At 45.1% G+C, this 19663-nt stretch overlaps 1 protein-coding gene across 2 annotated transcripts; it reads left to right on the top strand.

The window, feature by feature from the left end:
• Nucleotides 1-2993: 2993 nt before the first annotated feature.
• On the top strand, nt 2994-18385 carry LOC117751535 (cytokine receptor-like factor 1). 2 transcript variants are annotated; one of them, XM_034563453.1, is made up of 9 exons: nt 2994-3469; nt 6554-6832; nt 7836-7965; nt 9443-9612; nt 14277-14434; nt 15811-15885; nt 16006-16099; nt 17216-17400; nt 17532-18385. In XM_034563453.1, exons 1-9 carry the CDS (start codon nt 3397-3399, stop codon nt 17553-17555), a joined length of 1188 nt encoding a protein of 395 aa, XP_034419344.1. In that variant the 5' UTR covers nt 2994-3396; the 3' UTR covers nt 17556-18385. The 2 variants fall into 2 exon arrangements, with proteins under 2 accessions (XP_034419344.1, XP_034419345.1); XM_034563454.1 differs by having other exon boundaries at nt 17216-17404.
• The last annotated feature ends 1278 nt before the right edge of the window (nt 18386-19663 follow it).

Genomic DNA, 19663 nt, shown 5'->3' with positions numbered 1-19663 from the left:
ACAAAGCCGAAGACGGTGACACAACATTTTCTCAGACGCGGTCATGAAGCAACTATTTTCACCGTGACACGGAACACCCGGATGTTCGGGAAGCGACTCGGCGTCACCGAACCGCGTTCACGCTTCCTGGACGGTCACCGTCGAACAAGAGCCCCCTCTGAGGGAGGAGAAAGGGGGACATTGTAGGCCGGGGGAGGGGGGGGTCAAAGGTCACGCTCACGCTCTGCATGTCCTCCTGCTGACTCACCGCCGGTCCAACCATGAGGCGGACGACCAGGAACTAATCTGCCTGTGTGTTTGTGTGTGTGTGTGTGTGTGTGTGTGTGTGTGTGTCTCTGGCCGCCATTAGTCAAATATTAGTCACGGCGTCGGTTCAGGGGGACGGAGGTGAAGAGAGTTTCTGTTCTCCAGACTCACTCTGAGGCCCAAAATGTGAACTGGTGAGAACGTATTTCCTCTGCTGGTCTCCAGAAGGACTCCCACGTCGATGCCCGGAGGGGGGGGGGGGGGGCAACTCTTCACTTGTATATATTTTACGTCATCGTAAGGGGGGAAGCACATGTATAAATAATACAAATTAATGATGGCAGGATTCCATTTAGTTGCTTCGGTTTTCTGCGTCCTGGTTCGGCCGGTTCTTCTTCTTCTTCTTCTTCTTTTTGTGTCTCAACATCGATCCCTTTAGAATAAATAAATATTATTATTAGGTTAACTTTGTCTCTTTCAAGCTACACTCTGACTCTCGTTGAGCGGCGGCCATGTTTTAGACTGGTCTGCAGAAGGTTGGAGACGCCAGTGACTCGTCAGAAGAAGACAGTGAGGACACGTTCTCCTCCAGAAGAAAATACGTTTATGTTTGGCCAGACACGTTTTTACTAAATGATGAATGATAAAATATAAAATATAATGCATACACAAGTAGACACGCTTCAAACATTAGCAACCAGCACCTGAGGCTAAGATGAGAGGAAACAAGATAAGATGAGATGAGATTAAATGAGATAAGATGAGATAAGATAAGATGAGATGAGATAAGATGAAATGAGATAAGATAAGATGAGATGAGATATGATTAAATGAGATAAGATGAGATGAGATACGATTAAATGAGATAAAATGAGATGAGATAAGATAAGATGAAATGAGATGAGATAATATGAGATAAGATGAGATGAGATACGATTAAATGAGATGAGATGAGATGAGATACGATTAAATGAGATGAGATGAGATAAGATGAGATACGATTAAATGAGATAAGATGAGATGAGATAAGATGAGATAAGAGGAAACAAGATAAGATGAGATGAGATACGATTAAATGAGATAAGATGAGATAAGATAAGATGAGATGAGATGAAATGAGATAAGATAAGATGAGATTAGATGAGATAAGATAAGATGAGATGAGATGAAATGAAATGAGATAAAATGAAATGAGATAAGATGAAATGAGATAAGATGAGATAAGATAAGATGAAATGAGATGAGATAATATGAGATAAGATGAGATGAGATAAGATGAGATAAGAGGAAACAAGATAAGATGAGATGAGATACGATTAAATGAGATAAGATGAGATAAGATAAGATGAGATGAGATGAAATGAGATAAGATAAGATGAGATTAGATGAGATAAGATAAGATGAGATTAGATGAAATTAAATGAGATAAAATGAAATGAGATAAGATGAAATGAGATAAGATGAGATGAGATAAGATGAGATGAGATGAAATAAGATGAAATGAGATAAGATAAGATGAGATGAGATAAGATGAGATAAGATGAAATGAGATGAGATAAGATGAAATGAGATAAGATAAGATGAGATAAGATGAAATGAGATAAGATAAGATGAGATTAGATGAGATAAGATAAAATGAGATAAGATGAAATGAAATGAGATAAAATGAAATGAGATAAAATGAAATGAGATAAGATAAGATGAGATGAGATAAGATGAGATGAGATGAAATAAGATGAGATACAATGAAATGAGATAAGATAATATGAGATGAGATAAGATGAGATAATATGAGATTAGATAAGATGAGATAAGATGAAATGGTATAAGATAAGATGAGATAAGATGAGATGAAATGAGATAAGATAAGATGAGATAAGATAAGATGAGATGAAATAAGATGAGATGAGATAAGATGAGATGAAATGAGATAAGATAAGATGAGATGAAATGAGATAAGATAAGATGAGATGAGATAAGATAAGATGAGATAAGATGAGATGAGATAAGATAAGATGAGATAAGATGAAATAAGATGAGATAAGATAAGATGAGATGAGTAAGATGAAATGAGATAAGATGAGATAAGATGAGATGAGATAAGATAAGATGAGATAAGATGAGATGAGATAAGATAAGATGAGATAAGATGAAATAATATGAGATGAGATAATATGAGATGAGATAAGATAAAATAAGATGAAATAAGATAAGATAATATACAGCCGCATAGGGTGTAATGCAAACAAGAAACATAAATAAAGAAACAAGATCAAAACAAGTTTTATAAATGAGCAAATAATCAATAAAAAATAATAATCTCCACCGAGTCTCTCTGAGTGCATTGAATAGAGCAGGAAATAAAGCAGAAACAGTGGAATGTCTTATTCCATCTTCAAAATAATGCCTTAAATCCCACTTATATTCAAAATATACAAAGAGTCGGAAAAAAACTCTCAAATTGATTATTTAAAAAGTTTTTAAGTTTAAAAAAACAAAAAAACAAGCCCCGGTAGTGTTTGTTTCCCGGTGACTCGACGGGTCCTGCGGCGTGGAAAGAACTCCCCTACCCATCACCGAAGAGGGAGAGGCCGGGGAGAAGAGGGAACAAAAGAGGGGGGGGATGACTGTGTGGGAAGAGAGGGAGAGAGAGAGAGAGAGGGAGAGAGAGAGAGAGAGAGAGAGAGAGGGAGGAAGAGAGAGAGAGAGAGGAGGGGCTTATAAAGTATGAAGTTGTGTGGTTTAGCTGCAGGAAGCATGAAGAAGGGAGCAGACTGCACACGGGACTCGCTCGGTTACACGTTCTGCCTTGTGGGTTCTCAGTAGAGGGGGTTCTCCACACCGGGTCACTCGGGTTCTCACCGGGATCCTTTCCCCCACAACTCCCCCCACAACCCCCCCCCCCCGGAGCTCTCAGCTCGTGGAACCCGCGCGCGCTGCTGCCGCTGGTTTCTCTTCTCTCTTTTCTTTTTTGTACACCTCTTTTCCACACACCGTGCGTAATTTCTATCCAAGGATCGAGGAGGAGGTGGAGGAGGAGGAAAGAAGAAGAAGAAGGCGACATCACAACAACACGAGGACGAGGAACCCAGACAGAGAGAGAGAGAGGGGGAGAGAGAGAGAGAGAGAGAGAGAGAACTGGGTGGAAGCATGAACGCCGTGTTGGAGATCTGCTGCCTGGTCCTCACGCTGCTCCCTCCCGGCGGGCTGAGCCTGTCCACACGTAAGTTACACACCGATGCGTAAAGTCTCGGGTCTGGGGGGGGGGGGGGGGGGGGGGGGGGGGCTTAGGGGACGGGTTTCTGGTTCTGGGTACATGGGGTGAGGTCCACTAACATCAGTTGGGTCCCGGTGTCACCCCCCAAAAAGGTCTGTCTGTAAACAGCTGTGCGCGTGACCCGCTCTGCTTGTGCGTGCTTTTTGAAGCTAAAACAGATGCAAATATGTTATATATTTTTTAAACAATAGCACAACGCGTTATCGTCACATGGGGTGTTAGTCCAACGCGCACAGGACACTACGAGCCTGGATATGAATATTATAGAGACATCATTTTGATATGAATGAGGGATAATGGGAATATATTGTTTTAGAAGGATGCAAAGCCCTGAAAATAATATATCACATGGGATGAAAAAGAGTGTTTTAAAAGGATGTAAATCCAAACTGCACGCCCTCGATAGCATTAAAGGAGTAGCATAAAGATATTAAAGACATAAAGGTCACTTTATCTCCAGATGTCAGGTTTCTAGAGGAGGATCACATCTGTAAAAATATGCTTCCAATGCCAATCGACTGTGATGGATTCTCACACGACGAGGTGGTGGATCCCCCTGGGCACGTTTGAAAAGGATCCAAATGCCCACCTGGTCCACCTGGTCCACCTCCTGTTGTTGACATGCTCCTGCTGGAGGAGGCCGGCTGTATCCAGCTCCTCTCCCGGGAGGCTGAGTTTCAACAAGCCAGCCCATAATTCCTTTAACACATGGAGAGCAGTGAGGTTCTCTACGGACCGCAACAAAAACACTGACATCATGGCCTCGGGTTTTGGAGAATGTTAACCGGCAGCTTAATGCACAGTAACGTAAATAAATCAAAGTTATGTCCGCCCCCCCTCTTGTTAAGTGGCTGGATTAGTTTTTTATTTTATTTATGGTGAGCTCACTGGCAAAGAGCTCCTCAGAGAAGATATTCATCCTGTGTGTGAAAGGTGCTAATAAAATACTGGATAGTTTCAGGGCCTCGTAGGAGCCTTGATCATAAGCTGTTTATTACAGGGCTTTAATTGGTCATTATGGGTTTTATTCACTGTAATGATGGAGGGGGCTTTACAGATGCCACTGAAATAAAACAGTTTAAAAATGTGGAATTCTTATTTCCCGACATATAATTAGTTTTTTAGCGCGGCTCATAATCCCGTAAAGTTTGAGTTCATACGCACCGTTAGCATACAAAGAGGCATTTGTGTTAGATGTGATGGTTCAATACCAAATATTTGACAAAATCCTCCCAAAAATCAGCGTTTCAACCCTAAAAGCGTGTCCTCACGTCCCACAGTGCACACGTCCCGTTAACCCTGCGTGCACTTCATTTGATTTCACTTAAAGACAAGATGATATCTCCAGATGTGAGCGTCTACAGTTAAATACCTCAAATGTAAACTTTATGATGATAATAATAATAATAATAAAAGGATGTCACATACTGTAGATACCTTTTGAGGACTGGCGGCCTAAAGGAAAGAGGGTCTCTGGAGACCTCCGGCCCCCTTTGCCCTCTCCAGGGGGGTTAAACTCACTCCTGGCTCCCATCAGAGCTGGTGCTCAGAGCAAGTCTCGGTCTCTCCAAACAAACAACATCCTACGACCCATTTCCTGCAGCGAGCGTGTCAAACAGAGACAATAAACAGCCGTAATCGTGTCTCTCACTGTCGTGTTTGTACGAGGGCGTAAAGGGGGGAGGGAGGGGGGGGGGGGCGAGGGGGGGGGCGAGGGGGAATACATAAACACTGATTGTTATTCAGCCGGATCAGCGTATTATTGGCTAATCACGGCCCCTTTGAGTGTCCCGTGTCCGGTGACCAAGAGGGCGTACGTTGGTATTCGTGCGTGTGCATAAATGTTCGGGGGGGGGGGGCGCAGGGAGGAGGGGGGTCGTGATATTGATATAGGTGTGGAGCTCCAGTTGAATTAGCTCCTTCAAAGGCTGACATTGTGTGGCCCCCGGGGAATGGATCGGGCCCCCGGGCTCAGACTCGTAGTGGTCAGGACAAAGTGTTTGTGTCATTTTCTTGCGTAGAAATCGTCTGACGTTGTTTTCATTATGCTCTTCCACTTGGAGTGGGCGACTTTATTTTATTTTATTTAGTTTAGTTTGGTTTATTTTTGTTCCTCGTATCAGAGTAAATAAACTCTCTCTGAATCTCTGCTCTTGCATTAAAAGCACAAATAAACAAACAGATACATCAACACGATTCAGTCACGATACAGAAGTAAAAAAATTCACAAATATTATTAAAAAAATATACAACTATATATATACAACTATATATATATAAAAATATATTTTTAAATATCTTTAGAATATTTTCACATTTTTTTACTTCTGTGTCAGCACCGGCTTTGAGTGACTGAATTTGTTTATTTGGGCTTTTTTAATATATATACAAAAACATTATTTATGTAGCAACTTTACTAGACCACAGACAAATAACCAAACAGTAATAACCGAGTACTGTAAGCCCCAGTGAGAGCAACTCATTCAGGACATTATAAAATAATTAACAGAAAACAGAGTTAAAACAGCTAGTTTTGGCAGAATAAATCCCCTAAATAGTGCTCGCTTTACATTATTAGTATAATTTTAACTCACATTTTACAGCATGGAGGTCATCCTGCAGAAACATAACCTTTCCCCCCAGTCACGTGATGCATCACAGGGAACATTTCCTTATCATTTGTAGTTCACAAATGCAATAATTTGGGATGCTATGTCTTAAAAAAGAAAAGAGGTAACCACTGGCGACAGTGTTGGAAAGGCGTGCGACACTTACAGAAAGTTGAGGGATTTAAAAAAAAAAAATCAAAAGAGGTAGAAATTGGAGCAGCAGAAGCCGAACTATCCTACCTTTTAGTCTCTAAGTATGGGCCTAGCTCCAAAAACACTGGATCATACATATCCCACAATGCAACTGCACAGAATCTTCTTCTAGACCTTCAAAAAGCATGCTTTCACGTGGCGAGTGGAGCCGACTGAGCGAAGCCTAACCCCTCACAATGCCTCCCCTCTGACGGCCCTGTCCTTCCAGATGTAGCGGTGATATACCCCCAGGACCCGGTCCTGCGCATGGGGTCCAACCTGACCGCCAGCTGCTGGGTCCACCCGGAGCTCGGCGTGCACGCCAGCTCCCTGTTCTGGACGCTCAACGGTCAACCGCTGCCCAGCTCGCTGTACAGAGTGCTGAGCCCCACCAACCTCAGCGTGACGCTGGCCGGCCTCAACGCCTCCAGGCAGACGTCCGGAGACAACCTGGTGTGCCACAACCACAAAGGACACATCCTGGCCGGCTCCTGCCTCTACGTCGGCAGTAAGTCAGAGGATTCATCCTTTTATTCAGCTCTCAGTCACGTACAAGTCCATATACATTTTTAAAAAAAGGGTAATATATGGTAGATTAGGAGTGAGAGGAATGAAAAGGAAATAGGAATCAAGGGAACAAGGAAGTAGTGGGCGTCTCTGTGGATGTGGTACTTTATGTTCAGTATTCCTGCCTTGAGACCAGCGAGAGGCCTCTGTGACCTGTGTGGTCCATTACTCGCGCAATCACTCACAGGTCACCGGGGGTCATGAGACGACTTTACACACACGGGTTTGTCTTTCTACCCTCACGAGGACCAGCGTTTACATTAAGCATTGCAAGGCCCCCCTAAATGTGTTTTCTGTTCTTGCGAGTGTGAGGCCCCTAGAATAAACCTACGTTCTCCGGGGTCAATCCTTTATCCTTCAAGGAATAGCTCGACATGTTGGGACATAGAGTTGGTTACTTGTTACTACCAATGGAAATAGTGTCTGGAGCTATGCTAGTAAGTTGTAATAATAAACTGGACCCGTCCATTAGCTCTCAAACAGCCCTTTGTGGAAGTGAGGAGCAGCCTCACTCTAAAAATGGTGCTCTCAAAGAGATAGAAGTGCATGAGTGCACACACACACACACACACACACACACACACACTAGAAGCAGTCAGGATCCTAATCTCTGCGTCGCTGGTGTTGAGCACCCTGTGTTCTGAGAGACGGGGAATGTTGGCAGGGATCCAGAGTCTGGCCAAATCAGACAGCATGCGCACGTGCACACACACACACACACACACACACACACACACACACACACACACACACACTCCAATTAAGAGAAAACACACCAATTTGTGTGGAACACCACTGGGTGAAGGACACTCAGGAGGAAGGGGCTGCAGTAATGGATGGAGGTAACATCTTCCCTCCATCTTCTTTGTCTCTGCACTGCTCTCTTTTATCTCTCATGTCTTTCTTTCTTTCTTTCTTTCCACCTGTTCCTCTTTCGGTCCCAGTGCCTCCGGAGAAGCCGGTCAACCTGACCTGCTGGTCCAGGAACACCAAAGACCTGACTTGCAGCTGGGCCCCAGGAGGAAGAGGAGAGACTAACATCAGCACACAGTACACACTCAAGTACAAACTCAGGTATTAACGCACACATACACACACACACTCACACACACACACACACGTAAAATATTGTAATCTGTGAAATTGAAAAATGGCCACCATCCTCCCTGATGACAATCATTATGTTAGATGTTACTTGCATTTTAAATACTATTACATTTGAGCATTTTGTTATTGACGTGGATGCAATAACAGATACTTCAGAGTGAAGTAATTTAGTATTTTCAAAATGCTCTACATTTGTTCTCCATGATTCATAAAACACAACACATTAATTAATGTAAATACATCTTTAAAAAAAGAATAATACACTCAGACACACAGTGATTTTAATAGTAATAGTATTTCAGTAATCAAGTTAATCTTTTAGAATAAGATCAGATCTCGATGTAATAAGACCAGATCTAGAATAAGACCAGATATGGGTAGAATAAGACCAGATCTAGAATAAGACCAGATCTGGGTGGAATTAGACCAGATCTAGAATAAGACCAGATATGGGTAGAACAAGACCAGATCTAGAATAAGACTAGATCTGGGTAGAATAAGTCCAGATATGGGTAGAATAAGACCAGATCTAGAATAAGACTAGATCTGGGTAGAATAAGTCCAGATATGGGTAGAATAAGACCAGATCTAGAATAAGACCAGATATGGGTGGAATTAGACCAGATCTAGAATAAGACCAGATATGGGTGGAATAAGACCAGATCTAGAATAAGACCAGATATGGGTGGAATAAGACCAGATCTAGAATATGACCAGATATGGGAAGAACAAGACCAGATATGGGTAGAATAAGACCAGATGTAGAATATGACCAGATATGGGTGGAATAAGACCAGATGTAGAATATGACCAGATATGGGTGGAATAAGACCAGATCTAGAATATGACCAGATATGGGAAGAACAAGACCAGATATGGGTAGAACAAGACCAGATATGGGTGGAATAAGACCATATCTAGAATAAGACCAGATACGGGTAGAATTAAGACCAGATCTGGGTGAAATAAGACCAGATCTGGGTAGACTAAGACCAGATGTAGAATAAGACCAGATCTGGGTAGAATAAGACACATCTTTGAGTAACACGTCTGATCTAGAGCCTCTACAAATGTTCTTCGTCAAACACATTTCAGGATCTCTTTCATGAAGCAGACTAAAATGCTTCTTTAATACCTTCAATAACACCAGCGGCGGCGGTCAGAGGGCGAACGTGGGAAAGTCACATTTCACGCGAATTAGGAAACGGGGGCTTTTCAGCTGAAAATGAGGTTCACATGGGCCGTAAGCTCCGTTTGCATGTTGCAATAGTTAAATCGGCTATTTTAAAAGCAGCGAAAGGGGAAATTGCGTTGCCGTGCACGACGAGAGTGAGGAGCCAATAAAACCACTCGCAGGGGATTAACTCTTCTCTCGCAGCGCATTGCGCAACACACCCTGCCTCACGTATGCGTTATTCATGCCCCCCCCCCCCCCTCCCCCCAGGTGGTATGGCAAGGAGAAGGAGTGTGAGGACTACACGCACACGCAGCCGTACTCCTGCAGCATCACGCGGGACCTGCACCTCTTCACGCCCTACGAGATCTGGGTGGAGGCCTCCAACCAGCTGGGCCGGGCCGCCTCCGACTTCATCACCCTCGACATCCTCGACGTGGGTGAGTGTGAGGAGGAGTGAACTTTAAGACCAGATCTGGAATAAGAACAGATCTGGGTGGAATAGGACCAGATGTAGAATAAGACCAGATCTAGAATAAGACCAGATCTGGGTGGAATAAGACCATATCTAGAATAAGACCATATCTAGAATAAGACCATATCTAGAATAAGACCAGATCTAGAATAAGACCAGATTTGGTTGGAATAAGACCATATCTAGAATAAGACCAGATCTAGAATAAGACCAGATTTGGTTGGAATAAGACCAGATCTAGAATAAGACCAGATCTGGGTGGAATAAGACCATATCTAGAATAAGACCAGATCTAGAATAAGAACAGATTTGGTTGGAATAAGACCAGATGTAGAATAAGACCAGATCTGGGTGGAATAAGACCAGATCTGGGTGGAATAGGACCAGATCTAGAATAAGACCAGATTTGGTTGGAATAAGACCATATCTAGAATAAGACCATATCTAGAATAAGACCAGATATGGGTGGAATAAGACCATATCTAGAATAAGACCAGATCTGGGTGGAATAAGACCAGATCTGGGTGGAATAAGACCAGATCTAGAATAAGACTAAATCTGGGTGGAATAAGACCAGATCTAGAATAAGACCAGATTTGGTTAGAATAAGACCAGATGTAGAATAAGACCAGATCTAGAATAAGACCAGATCTGGGTGGAATAAGACCATATCTAGAAAAAAACCATATCTAGAATAAGACCAGATCTAGAATAAGACCAGATCTGGGTGGAATAATACCAGATCTAGAATAAGACCAGACGTAGAATAAGACCAGATCTAGAATAAGACCATATTTAGAATAAGACCAGATCTGGGTGGAATAAGACCACATCTAGAATAAGACCAGATGTGGGTGGAATAAGACCAAATCTAGAATAAGACCAGATCTGGGTGGAATAATACCAGATCTAGAATAAGACCAGATCTAGAATAAGACCAGATTTGGTTGGAATAAGACCAGACGTAGAATAAGACCAGATCTAGAATAAGACCATATCTAGAATAAGACCAGATCTGGGTGGAATAAGACCACATCTAGAATAAGACCAGATGTTGGTGGAATAAGACCAAATCTAGAATAAGACCATATCTAGAATAAGACCATATCTAGAATAAGACCATATCTAGAATAAGACCAGATCTGGGTGGAATAATACCAGATCTAGAATAAGACCAGATCTAGAATAAGACCAGATTTGGTTGGAATAAGACCAGACGTAGAATAAGACCAGATCTATAATAAGACTAAATCTGGGTAGAATAAGACCAGATCTAGAATAAGACCAGATCTGGGTGGAATAAGACCATATCTAGAATAAGACCATATCTAGAATAAGACCAGATCTAGAATAAGACCAGCTCTGGGTGGAATAAGACCAGATCTAGAATAAGACTAAATCTGGGTAGAATAAGACCAGATCTAGAATAAGACCAGATCTCGAAAAAGTCCAGATCTAGAATAAGACTTGCGTGGGTGAGTGTGAGGAGGAGTGAACTTTGATCTTCAGGCTATAATAAAGAACAGTGTCTATGAGGCCTTCAGGCGCGTAAACATTTTTAAAAAATAACAAAGCGGCACGACCTTTGACCTCTGACCTTCCCCGTAGCGGGTGCTCGTCTTTGGTTCCGCTTCACATAGCAAAAAAAATAAATAAATATATATATATATATATATATATATATATATATATATATATATATCACAGTGAGTGAGTTGTTTATTCTTTACTTCTCTTGTTTCCAACTGACTCTTTGAAGGATCGGTTTCTCGCGCCTTGTTCGACATTTGGCTTTTATGTTCTTAAGATTGATATCGCCCTCGTGTCAAGATCGTTATTTAATTAACTCGTCGCATCTTGCTCGTTTTTTTTTTATCGGTCGGGGGCGGGGGGGGAATGTAGCGGTGATGACAAACAACGTGCGGTCGTGCGGTCGTGCAGTCGTGCGCCAGACGTTTTCTTGGCCCGTTAGCGTTGTTTTTTTACATTTTTTTCAAATTTCTTCCGTGTTGTCTTTGGTATCTTAACTTATATTTAAAAACATGTGGGTTAAAGGTTATAAAAAAATTAAAAAAATAATAACGACTCAAGTGACTCTAGCATTCCCCAAAAAGTTTACAAAGATGTGTTGGAATAAAAATAGTTTGATAACCTTTAAAACGAGGGACTCGTTCCGGCCCCTATTCGTGACCTCGTGACCCCTGAGATTTTTGGTTCTTCCCTTTTACAGCTTTGTTTGCCGAGCTCGGAGCGGATCAAAATTCTTCTCTTTTCTCGTTATCCCCACACACACACACACACGCACACACGTTCACGCACACACCTGGACGGGCGTAGGCGTGTGTGTGTGTGTGTGTGTGTGTGTGTGTGTGACGAATGAAAACAACGCCCTCTCCTTTTGATGAGCTCATCTTCTCCTCTTCCACTCTCTCGCTCACTGGACACGCGTTTACGGAAAAAAACATTCGCTCGACAACCTCCTTTTATGTAGCCGCTGGAATGTTCCGGGCTGATCCCCTTCGCACATAATCCCGTCTCCGGGACCGGGGCGCCTCAAGGAGGGGGGGGGGGGGCTTTGAGGCTTTGAGGAGACCCGGACCTGAAGTAATAGAACCTGATTAGCTCGGAGCCGTCCGCCTGGTGTCGGGGAATTGAACCGAGAGGAAAAAGCAGACGTCGTCCATCGCACTGTAATCCCCTTTTTACACACACACACACATACACACACACACACACACACACCTGTTAACACACCCCGAGGGCAGGGCCGGGCCTGGTAACAGTATAGAAAACAGAGACGTGGTTTCTGGACGTGTGTGTGTGTGTGTGTGTGTGTGCAACCACACCTGCGTGGAAGCGGCCGTGAGTCACTCGCGTCTCGTCCAATCAGGGGAGCGAAGGCGAGGCAGGAGCACCCTTCAGGTTTTCTTTCGCATTCCTCCAATGGCGGGTGGGGGGTGGGGTGGGGGGGGGGGGGGGAGCCCTCCGTAGAGACTAGAGGCGACTTGTAAAGGGTGTAATGGAGTCTGAGAGGAGGATGTGTCGATGACACAACGTGTGTTAACAGTGATTCATCTGTAATTTGACATGTCTCGTTGACTTTTATTGCCGAGTGCACACAACGTGCACACAACGTGCACACAACGTGCACACAAGGTGCCGATACGTTGGAACTGCAGAGGTTCCTTTTTTTTATTCTTCATTTTAAAAAAAATAATACAAAAAACACAATTTAAATGATTTCTTTTCTTCCAAAAACCACCCCCCCCGACGAAGGGTGGCAATTATATTTTTAGACGAGTTAATTCGCTTCATTATCTTCATTATCTCTCTCTCTCTCGTGGTAATGGGAATAATTGTCTTGGGGATGACATCATGAAATATGTCGTCATCTCAAAAATAAATATCTCCTGTGTTTACGTCATTCAAGCAAACAAGACTTTCTTATGAAAACCTCTAAACGAATGGTAGTCAATTAGAAAAAAATAGAAGTGATATATATATAATAGTATAATGGATATTAACTGTCTTGAAAGTGAATTCTAGGAATATATATATATATATATATATATATATATATATATATATTTGATGTTATGCTTCAAACATCCACCAATCAGAAGACAACAGTCTCTTTGTAGCCTGAGAGGCGAAACACGGGGCATAGAAGGTCCTCTGCCCATGCGTGTCATCGGTAAAGTTTTAAAAAATATAAAAAAAATATCGTCTTGTTTGTTTATCGCCAAGGGGACGACCGCAAGTCGATATCGAGAAAAAAAAAACAATCTCCCAAAAACAAAAAGAAGCACGTTTTTTTTTTGTTTGTGGGGAAAAGATAATCGTTGTCAGAAGAAGAAGAAGAAGAAGAAGAAGAAGAAGAAGACTTGGCTAAAAAACGCCGCCCGCCGCCATCTGTCCACCAGAAGTGCACCACGACGGTCTTCAGGGTGGAAATATTCATTTTTAATGGACGTAATAAATAAAAAAAGACTGGTTTTGACGTTATAAAAGTGGCCCAAAGCAAGTATGATTTAAATATTAAATACTATTTAAGTAGAAAAGTAAAGTAGAATTTTAACGACACGTTATTCTTTAAAAGTAATACACACATAGGAAGAGACATTCAGTGTGTGACTGGAATAAGAACAGATAAGAATATTATATAAAATATATAAATATAATATATCGGGCTCATTTATCGACACCTTTTTCTTTTACTTACTAATTTACTTACGTTACTAATATTCAAAATTTCCCAAATTTCAGACGATTAATTGGATTTCTTTTATCTCGCTAATTTTATTCAAGCAATTTATCGATTTTTATATTACAGGAAAAAAAGGTATTTAATTAATTAACAAAGATAATGGTGAACGTCGCCATACAGCGGAAGTGATGCATTCTGGGCCTTCGCTTCGTTAGAAGGGCGTGTTTTACGGGATCGTGGCTGCAAACTGTCAATCATGTTGTTGATTGATTGACTCATCCTTCGGTTTTTAAAATGTTATATATTTAAGATGTGAGAACCGGTGTGAGACCTTCTGACTTGATGACATCCTCTTCCTCCTCCTCCTCCTCCTCCTCCTCCTCTTCATCTTCCTCCTCCTCCCCCTCCTCCTCCTCCTCCAGTGACCACTGACCCTCCGTCCGGTGTGACCGTGAGTCGCGTCGGCCAGTTGGAGGACCAGCTGAGCGTCCGCTGGGAGGCTCCGCCCGCTCTCAAAGACTTCCTGTTCCAGGCCAAGTACCAGATCCGCTACAGGCTGGAGGAGAGCCAGGACTGGAAGGTATATAGACACACACACACACACACACGCACACACACACACACACACACACACACACACACACACACACACACACAGCTGTTTCTCATCCTGGAGCTGTGATCACCCATAATCCAGTCTGATTGAGGCCTCCGCCGCCAGATGGGTTAACAGTTCAGAAACGTTCACGAATCTACAAGTCGGGTTTCCACAGGGAGAAAAAAGAACACCGGTGGAGAGGCCGGTGGAGAGGCCGGTGGAGAGGCCGGTGGAGAGGCCGGTGGAGAGGCCAGAGGAGAGGCCGGTGTAGAGGCCGGTGGAGAGGCCGGTGTAGAGGCCGGTGGAGAGGCCGGTGGAGAGGCCGGTGGAGAGGCCGGTGTAGAGGCCGGTGGAGAGGCAGGTGTAGAGGCCGGTGGAGAGGCCGGTGGAGAGGCCGGTGGAGAGGCCGGTGGAGAGGCCGGTGTAGAGGCCGGTGGAAGAGGCCGGGTGTAGAGGCCGGTGGAGAGGCCGGTGTGTAGAGGCCGGTTGGAACCGCCGGGTGGAGAAGCCGGTGGAGAGGCCGGTGTAGAGGCCGGTGGAGAGGCCGGTGGAGAAGCCGGTGGAGAGGGCCGGTGTAGAGGCCGGTGGAGAGGCCGGTGGAGAAGCCGGTGTAGAGGCCGGTGTAGAGGCCGGTGGAGAGGCCGGTGTAGAGGCCGGTGGAGAGGCCGGTGGAGAAGCTCAAGCTTTTGATGAATGAAAAACAGGCTGAAGCGTTTCCCAGGAACCATGTGAAGTCATCTGGGTGAAGACGCTCCCGTAATTGAAGGGGGGAATTACCACAATGTAATGTAAGCAAGTCTTTGCTCGCAACGTGGAAAAAAGAGAAAGAGAAAAGAAAAAGGGGAGCGGCGGAGGGGAAGGAGGAGAGAGAGAGAGAGAGGAGACTTTATATCCAAAGGGGTTTTAAGGTTTTTTCGGTTGTTTTTTCAGTTTACAGGCCGAGAGAGAACTATTAGACTATAAGACGAGATTATTAACTTCAGTGTGTTGGCGTCTCTTCACCTCCATCTCATCCTCTCTTTATTTGTGCTGCCTCCAGCACATGGGCGTGCTCCTGCGTGCGCGTGTGTGTGCATGTGTGTGTGTGTGTGTGTGTGTGTGCGTGTGTGTTTCTCAGCACGTCCAGCTCCGTAATAAGTAACAGAGAGCAGATTTTTTTATTTTATTTTCTACCAGCAGCCACGGTTACGTAATAAACACGGCGATCGGGAGTCGCTGTAAACAATGTGGCGTGTGTGCGTGGGTCTGTTGGTGGTTTGTTGGCGTGTTTGAGTGTGTGCACGTCGTGCACGTCGTGCACGTCGGTGTTTAAGGCTCCAACCGTTCTGTGTTTGTCTCTCTTCGATTTTCTCCTGCAGGTGATGGACGACGTCGGGAATCAGACGTCTTGTAGATTGGCCGGACTGAGACCGGGAACGGTGTATTTTGTCCAGGTACGGTGTGTGTGTGTGTGTGTGTGTGTGTGTGTGTGTGTGTGTGTGTGTGTGTGTGTGCGTGTGTGTGTGTGTGTGTGTGTGTGTAAACGTGGGTTCACTTTGTTGCATCTCCTCCAGGTTCGCTGTAACCCGGTGGGGATCTACGGCTCTCGCAAAGCCGGGATCTGGAGTGAGTGGAGCCACCCCACTGCTGCATCCACACCCCACAGTGGTGAGCACGCACACACACGCACACACACACACACACACACACACACACACACACACACACACACACACACACACACACACGTTTTAAGGGGCGATTTGGTGCCAATAAATCTGGCTTTACCTCACGTTGTCCCACAGCTCCGGCCAACTGCTGTAAACTGGGAGTGTCCCAGTAAAACGACTCCAGTTGTTTTACTGGGACACTCCCAGTAACATGTTGTGTTTTACTGGGAATGTCCCAGTTAAAAAACAAGTTGTTTTACACTTCTCTGCTCTCCTTCCAGCCTGCATTGTATCGTGTTGACGTATTGAGCCAATTCATAATATTGCCAAACCCAAAACAAAGTTGAACCACACTTTGATTATTTTATTTTATTTGCAACAGAAACTTAAAATAATAAATGACGAAAGGAACTCTGAAGTTAAAGATTTAACAGTGAAATAGTTTAATAACAACCGTGACCATGAGATCTAGAACGGGGTCAAACTTCCCGTGATGTTGGGCAACAACAGCGGCCTGAAAGAGGTCCACTCGGTTACCATGGTTACTGTGTATTCACTGCAGGAGCTCTGCGTCGCTCTTAGTGTGTGCGTGTGTGTGCGTGTGTGTGTGTGTGTGTGTGTGCGTGTGTGTGCACGCTTCCACGCACGCACACACACACACACACACACACACACACACACACTTCTTCTCTCCTGTAATAACTGAAGGAATGCAACATTTACGCTGCTCTAGGATTCATTATATAAATTATATATATTATATTATATATATTATATTATATATATATATATATATACAGTGTGTATATATATATATATATATATATATATACTGTATATATATATATATATAATATATGTTTCATTAAGGAACGGTCTTACTCTAGTCTCTCTCTCTCTCCCTCCCTCCCTCTCTTTCTCTCTCTCTCGCTCTCTCTCTCTCTCTTTCCCCTCCCTCTCTCCCTCCCTCTCTCCTCTCTCTCTCTCTCCCCCCCCCCCCCCCCCCCCCCCCCCCCCCCCCCCCCCCCCCCCCCCCCCCCCCCCCCCCCCCCCCCCCCCCCCCCCCCCCCCCCCCCCCCCCCCCCCCCCCCCCCCCCCTCTTCCCACAATGCAGAGCGGCTGACCCCGGGCTCGTGTGACTCCAAGTCCAGCGGGGACTCTAACTCCACCCTCCGGCGTGAGCTGAAGCAGTTCTTCGGGTGGGTGCGTAAGCACGCCTACGGGTGCAGCAGCATGTCCATGAAGCTGTACGACCAGTGGAGGGTGCTGATGCAGAAGTCACACAAAGCTCGCAACCAGGTAGGTAAGCATCACTAATGCAGGGGCCACGCACACACACACACACACACAGGCAGACACACACGCACGCACACACTCTTTTGTGTCATGAAAGCTGATTTGTAACAGATTTTGTCTTTTTTTAACTGTAGGTTCTCCAAGGGGATAAATCCTAGCACACGCTGGAAGTGAGAGAGAGAGTGTGTGTGTGTGTGTGTGTGTGTGTGTGTGTGTGTGTGTGTGTGTGTGTGTGTGAAGGAGAGATCGTGTTCGTATAACGGGAATTATAAGACATTTTGCTCCGGACGTTTTGTGCCGATAACCAGCCGAGAGGACAGAAGCTCTTCATCATGTTCTCACCTGTGTGAGAAGATGTCTCCGGTCTCCTCTGTGGAGCTCCTCCCGTGGACCCAAAGCACCATCTAGTGGTGGAGCTCCTCCCGTGGACCCAAAGCACCATCTAGTGGTGGAGCTCCTCCCGTGGACCCAAAGCACCATCTAGTGGCGGAGCTCCTCCCGTGGACCCAAAGCACCATCTAGTGGTGGAGCTCCTCCCGTGGACCCAAAGCACCATCTAGTGGCGGAGCTCCTCCCGTGGACCCAAAGCACCATCTAGTGGTGGAGCTCCTCCCGTGGACCCAAAGCACCATCTAGTGGCGGAGCTCCTCCCGTGGACCCAAAGCACCATCTAGTGGTGGAGCTCCTCCCGTGGACCCAAAGCACCATCTAGTGGCGGAGCTCCTCCCGTGGACCCAAAGCACCATCTAGTGTCGGAGCTCCTCTCGTGGACCCAAAGCACCATCTAGTGGCGGCTCGGCCTCCACCGGATCCCCCAAACCCAAAAAGTACTAAAACGCTGACGCGGTATTTCCAGCTGTGTGTGTGTTTCTGAGAACACGTGTTTATTTTTGTACTGAGTCGTAGCCGCCTATTTAAATCTGTATAAAGTGATGTTTTCATGTCTTAAGTTATGTTATTAGTTAGTAAAGAAATATCAATGACTGAAGTGTGTGTTCTCCATCTCTGTTTGTCGTCGTATGAAGACGTTCTCCACGAGAACACGTCGTGGTGTGAAGACGTTCTCCACGAGAACACGTCGTGTTGTGAAGACGTTCTCCACGAGAACACGTCGTGGTGTGTAGACGTTCTCCACGAGAACACGTCGTGGTATGAAGACGTTCTCCATGAGAACACGTCGTGGTGTGAAGACGTTCTCCACGAGAACACGTCGTGGTGTGAAGACGTTCTCCAAGAGAACACGTCGTGTTGTGAAGACGTTCTCCACGAGAACACGTCGTGGTATGAAGACGTTCTCCATGAGAACACGTCGTGGTGTGAAGACGTTCTCCACGAGAACACGTCGTGGTGTGAAGACGTTCTCCAAGAGAACACGTCGTGTTGTGAAGACGTTCTCCACGAGAACACGTCGTGGTATGAAGACGTTCTCCACGAGAACACGTCGTGGTGTGAAGACGTTCTCCACGAGAACACGTCGTGGTGTGAAGACGTTCTCCAAGAGAACACGTCGTGTTGTGAAGACGTTCTCCACGAGAACACGCCGTGGTGTGAAGACGTTCTCCACGAGAACACGTCGTCGTGTGAAGACGTTCTCCACGAGAACACGTCGTGGTGTGAAGACGTTCTCCACGAGAACACGTCGTCGTGTGAAGACGTTCTCCACGAGAACACGTCGTCTTGTGAAGACGTTCTCACGAGAACACGTTTGTGGTGTGAAGACGTTCTCCACGAGAACACGTCGTTGTGTGAAGACGTTCTCCACGAGAACACGTTGTCTTGTGAAGATGTTCTCCACGAGAAAACGTTGTGGTGTGAAGACGTTCTCCACGAGAACACGTCGTGGTGTGAAGACGTTCTCCACGAGAACACGTCGTGGTGTGAAGACGTTCTCCACGAGAACACGTCGTCTTGTGAAGACGTTCTCCACGAGAACACGTTGTGGTGTGAAGACGTTCTCCACGAGAACACGTCGTGGTAGTGAAGACGTTCTCCACGAGAACACGTTGTCTTGTGAAGACGTTCTCCACTGAGAACACGTCGTGGTGTGTGTGAAGACGTTCTCCACGAGAACACGTCGTCTTGTGAAGACGTTCTCCACGAGAACACGTGTGGTTGTGAAGACGTTCTCCACGAGAACACGTCGTTGTGTGAAGACGTTCTCCACGAGAACACGTCGTCTTGTGAAGACGTTCTCCACGAGAAAACGTCGTGGTGTGAAGACGTTCTCCACGAGAACACGTCGTGGTGTGAAGACGTTCTCCACGAG

This window comes from Cyclopterus lumpus, chromosome 22 (assembly GCF_009769545.1).
Source record: "Cyclopterus lumpus isolate fCycLum1 chromosome 22, fCycLum1.pri, whole genome shotgun sequence".
Lineage (NCBI taxonomy): Eukaryota > Metazoa > Chordata > Actinopteri > Perciformes > Cyclopteridae > Cyclopterus > Cyclopterus lumpus.
The sequence above is the reverse complement of the archived record's forward strand: the minus strand, read 5'-3'. Positions and strand labels throughout refer to the sequence as shown.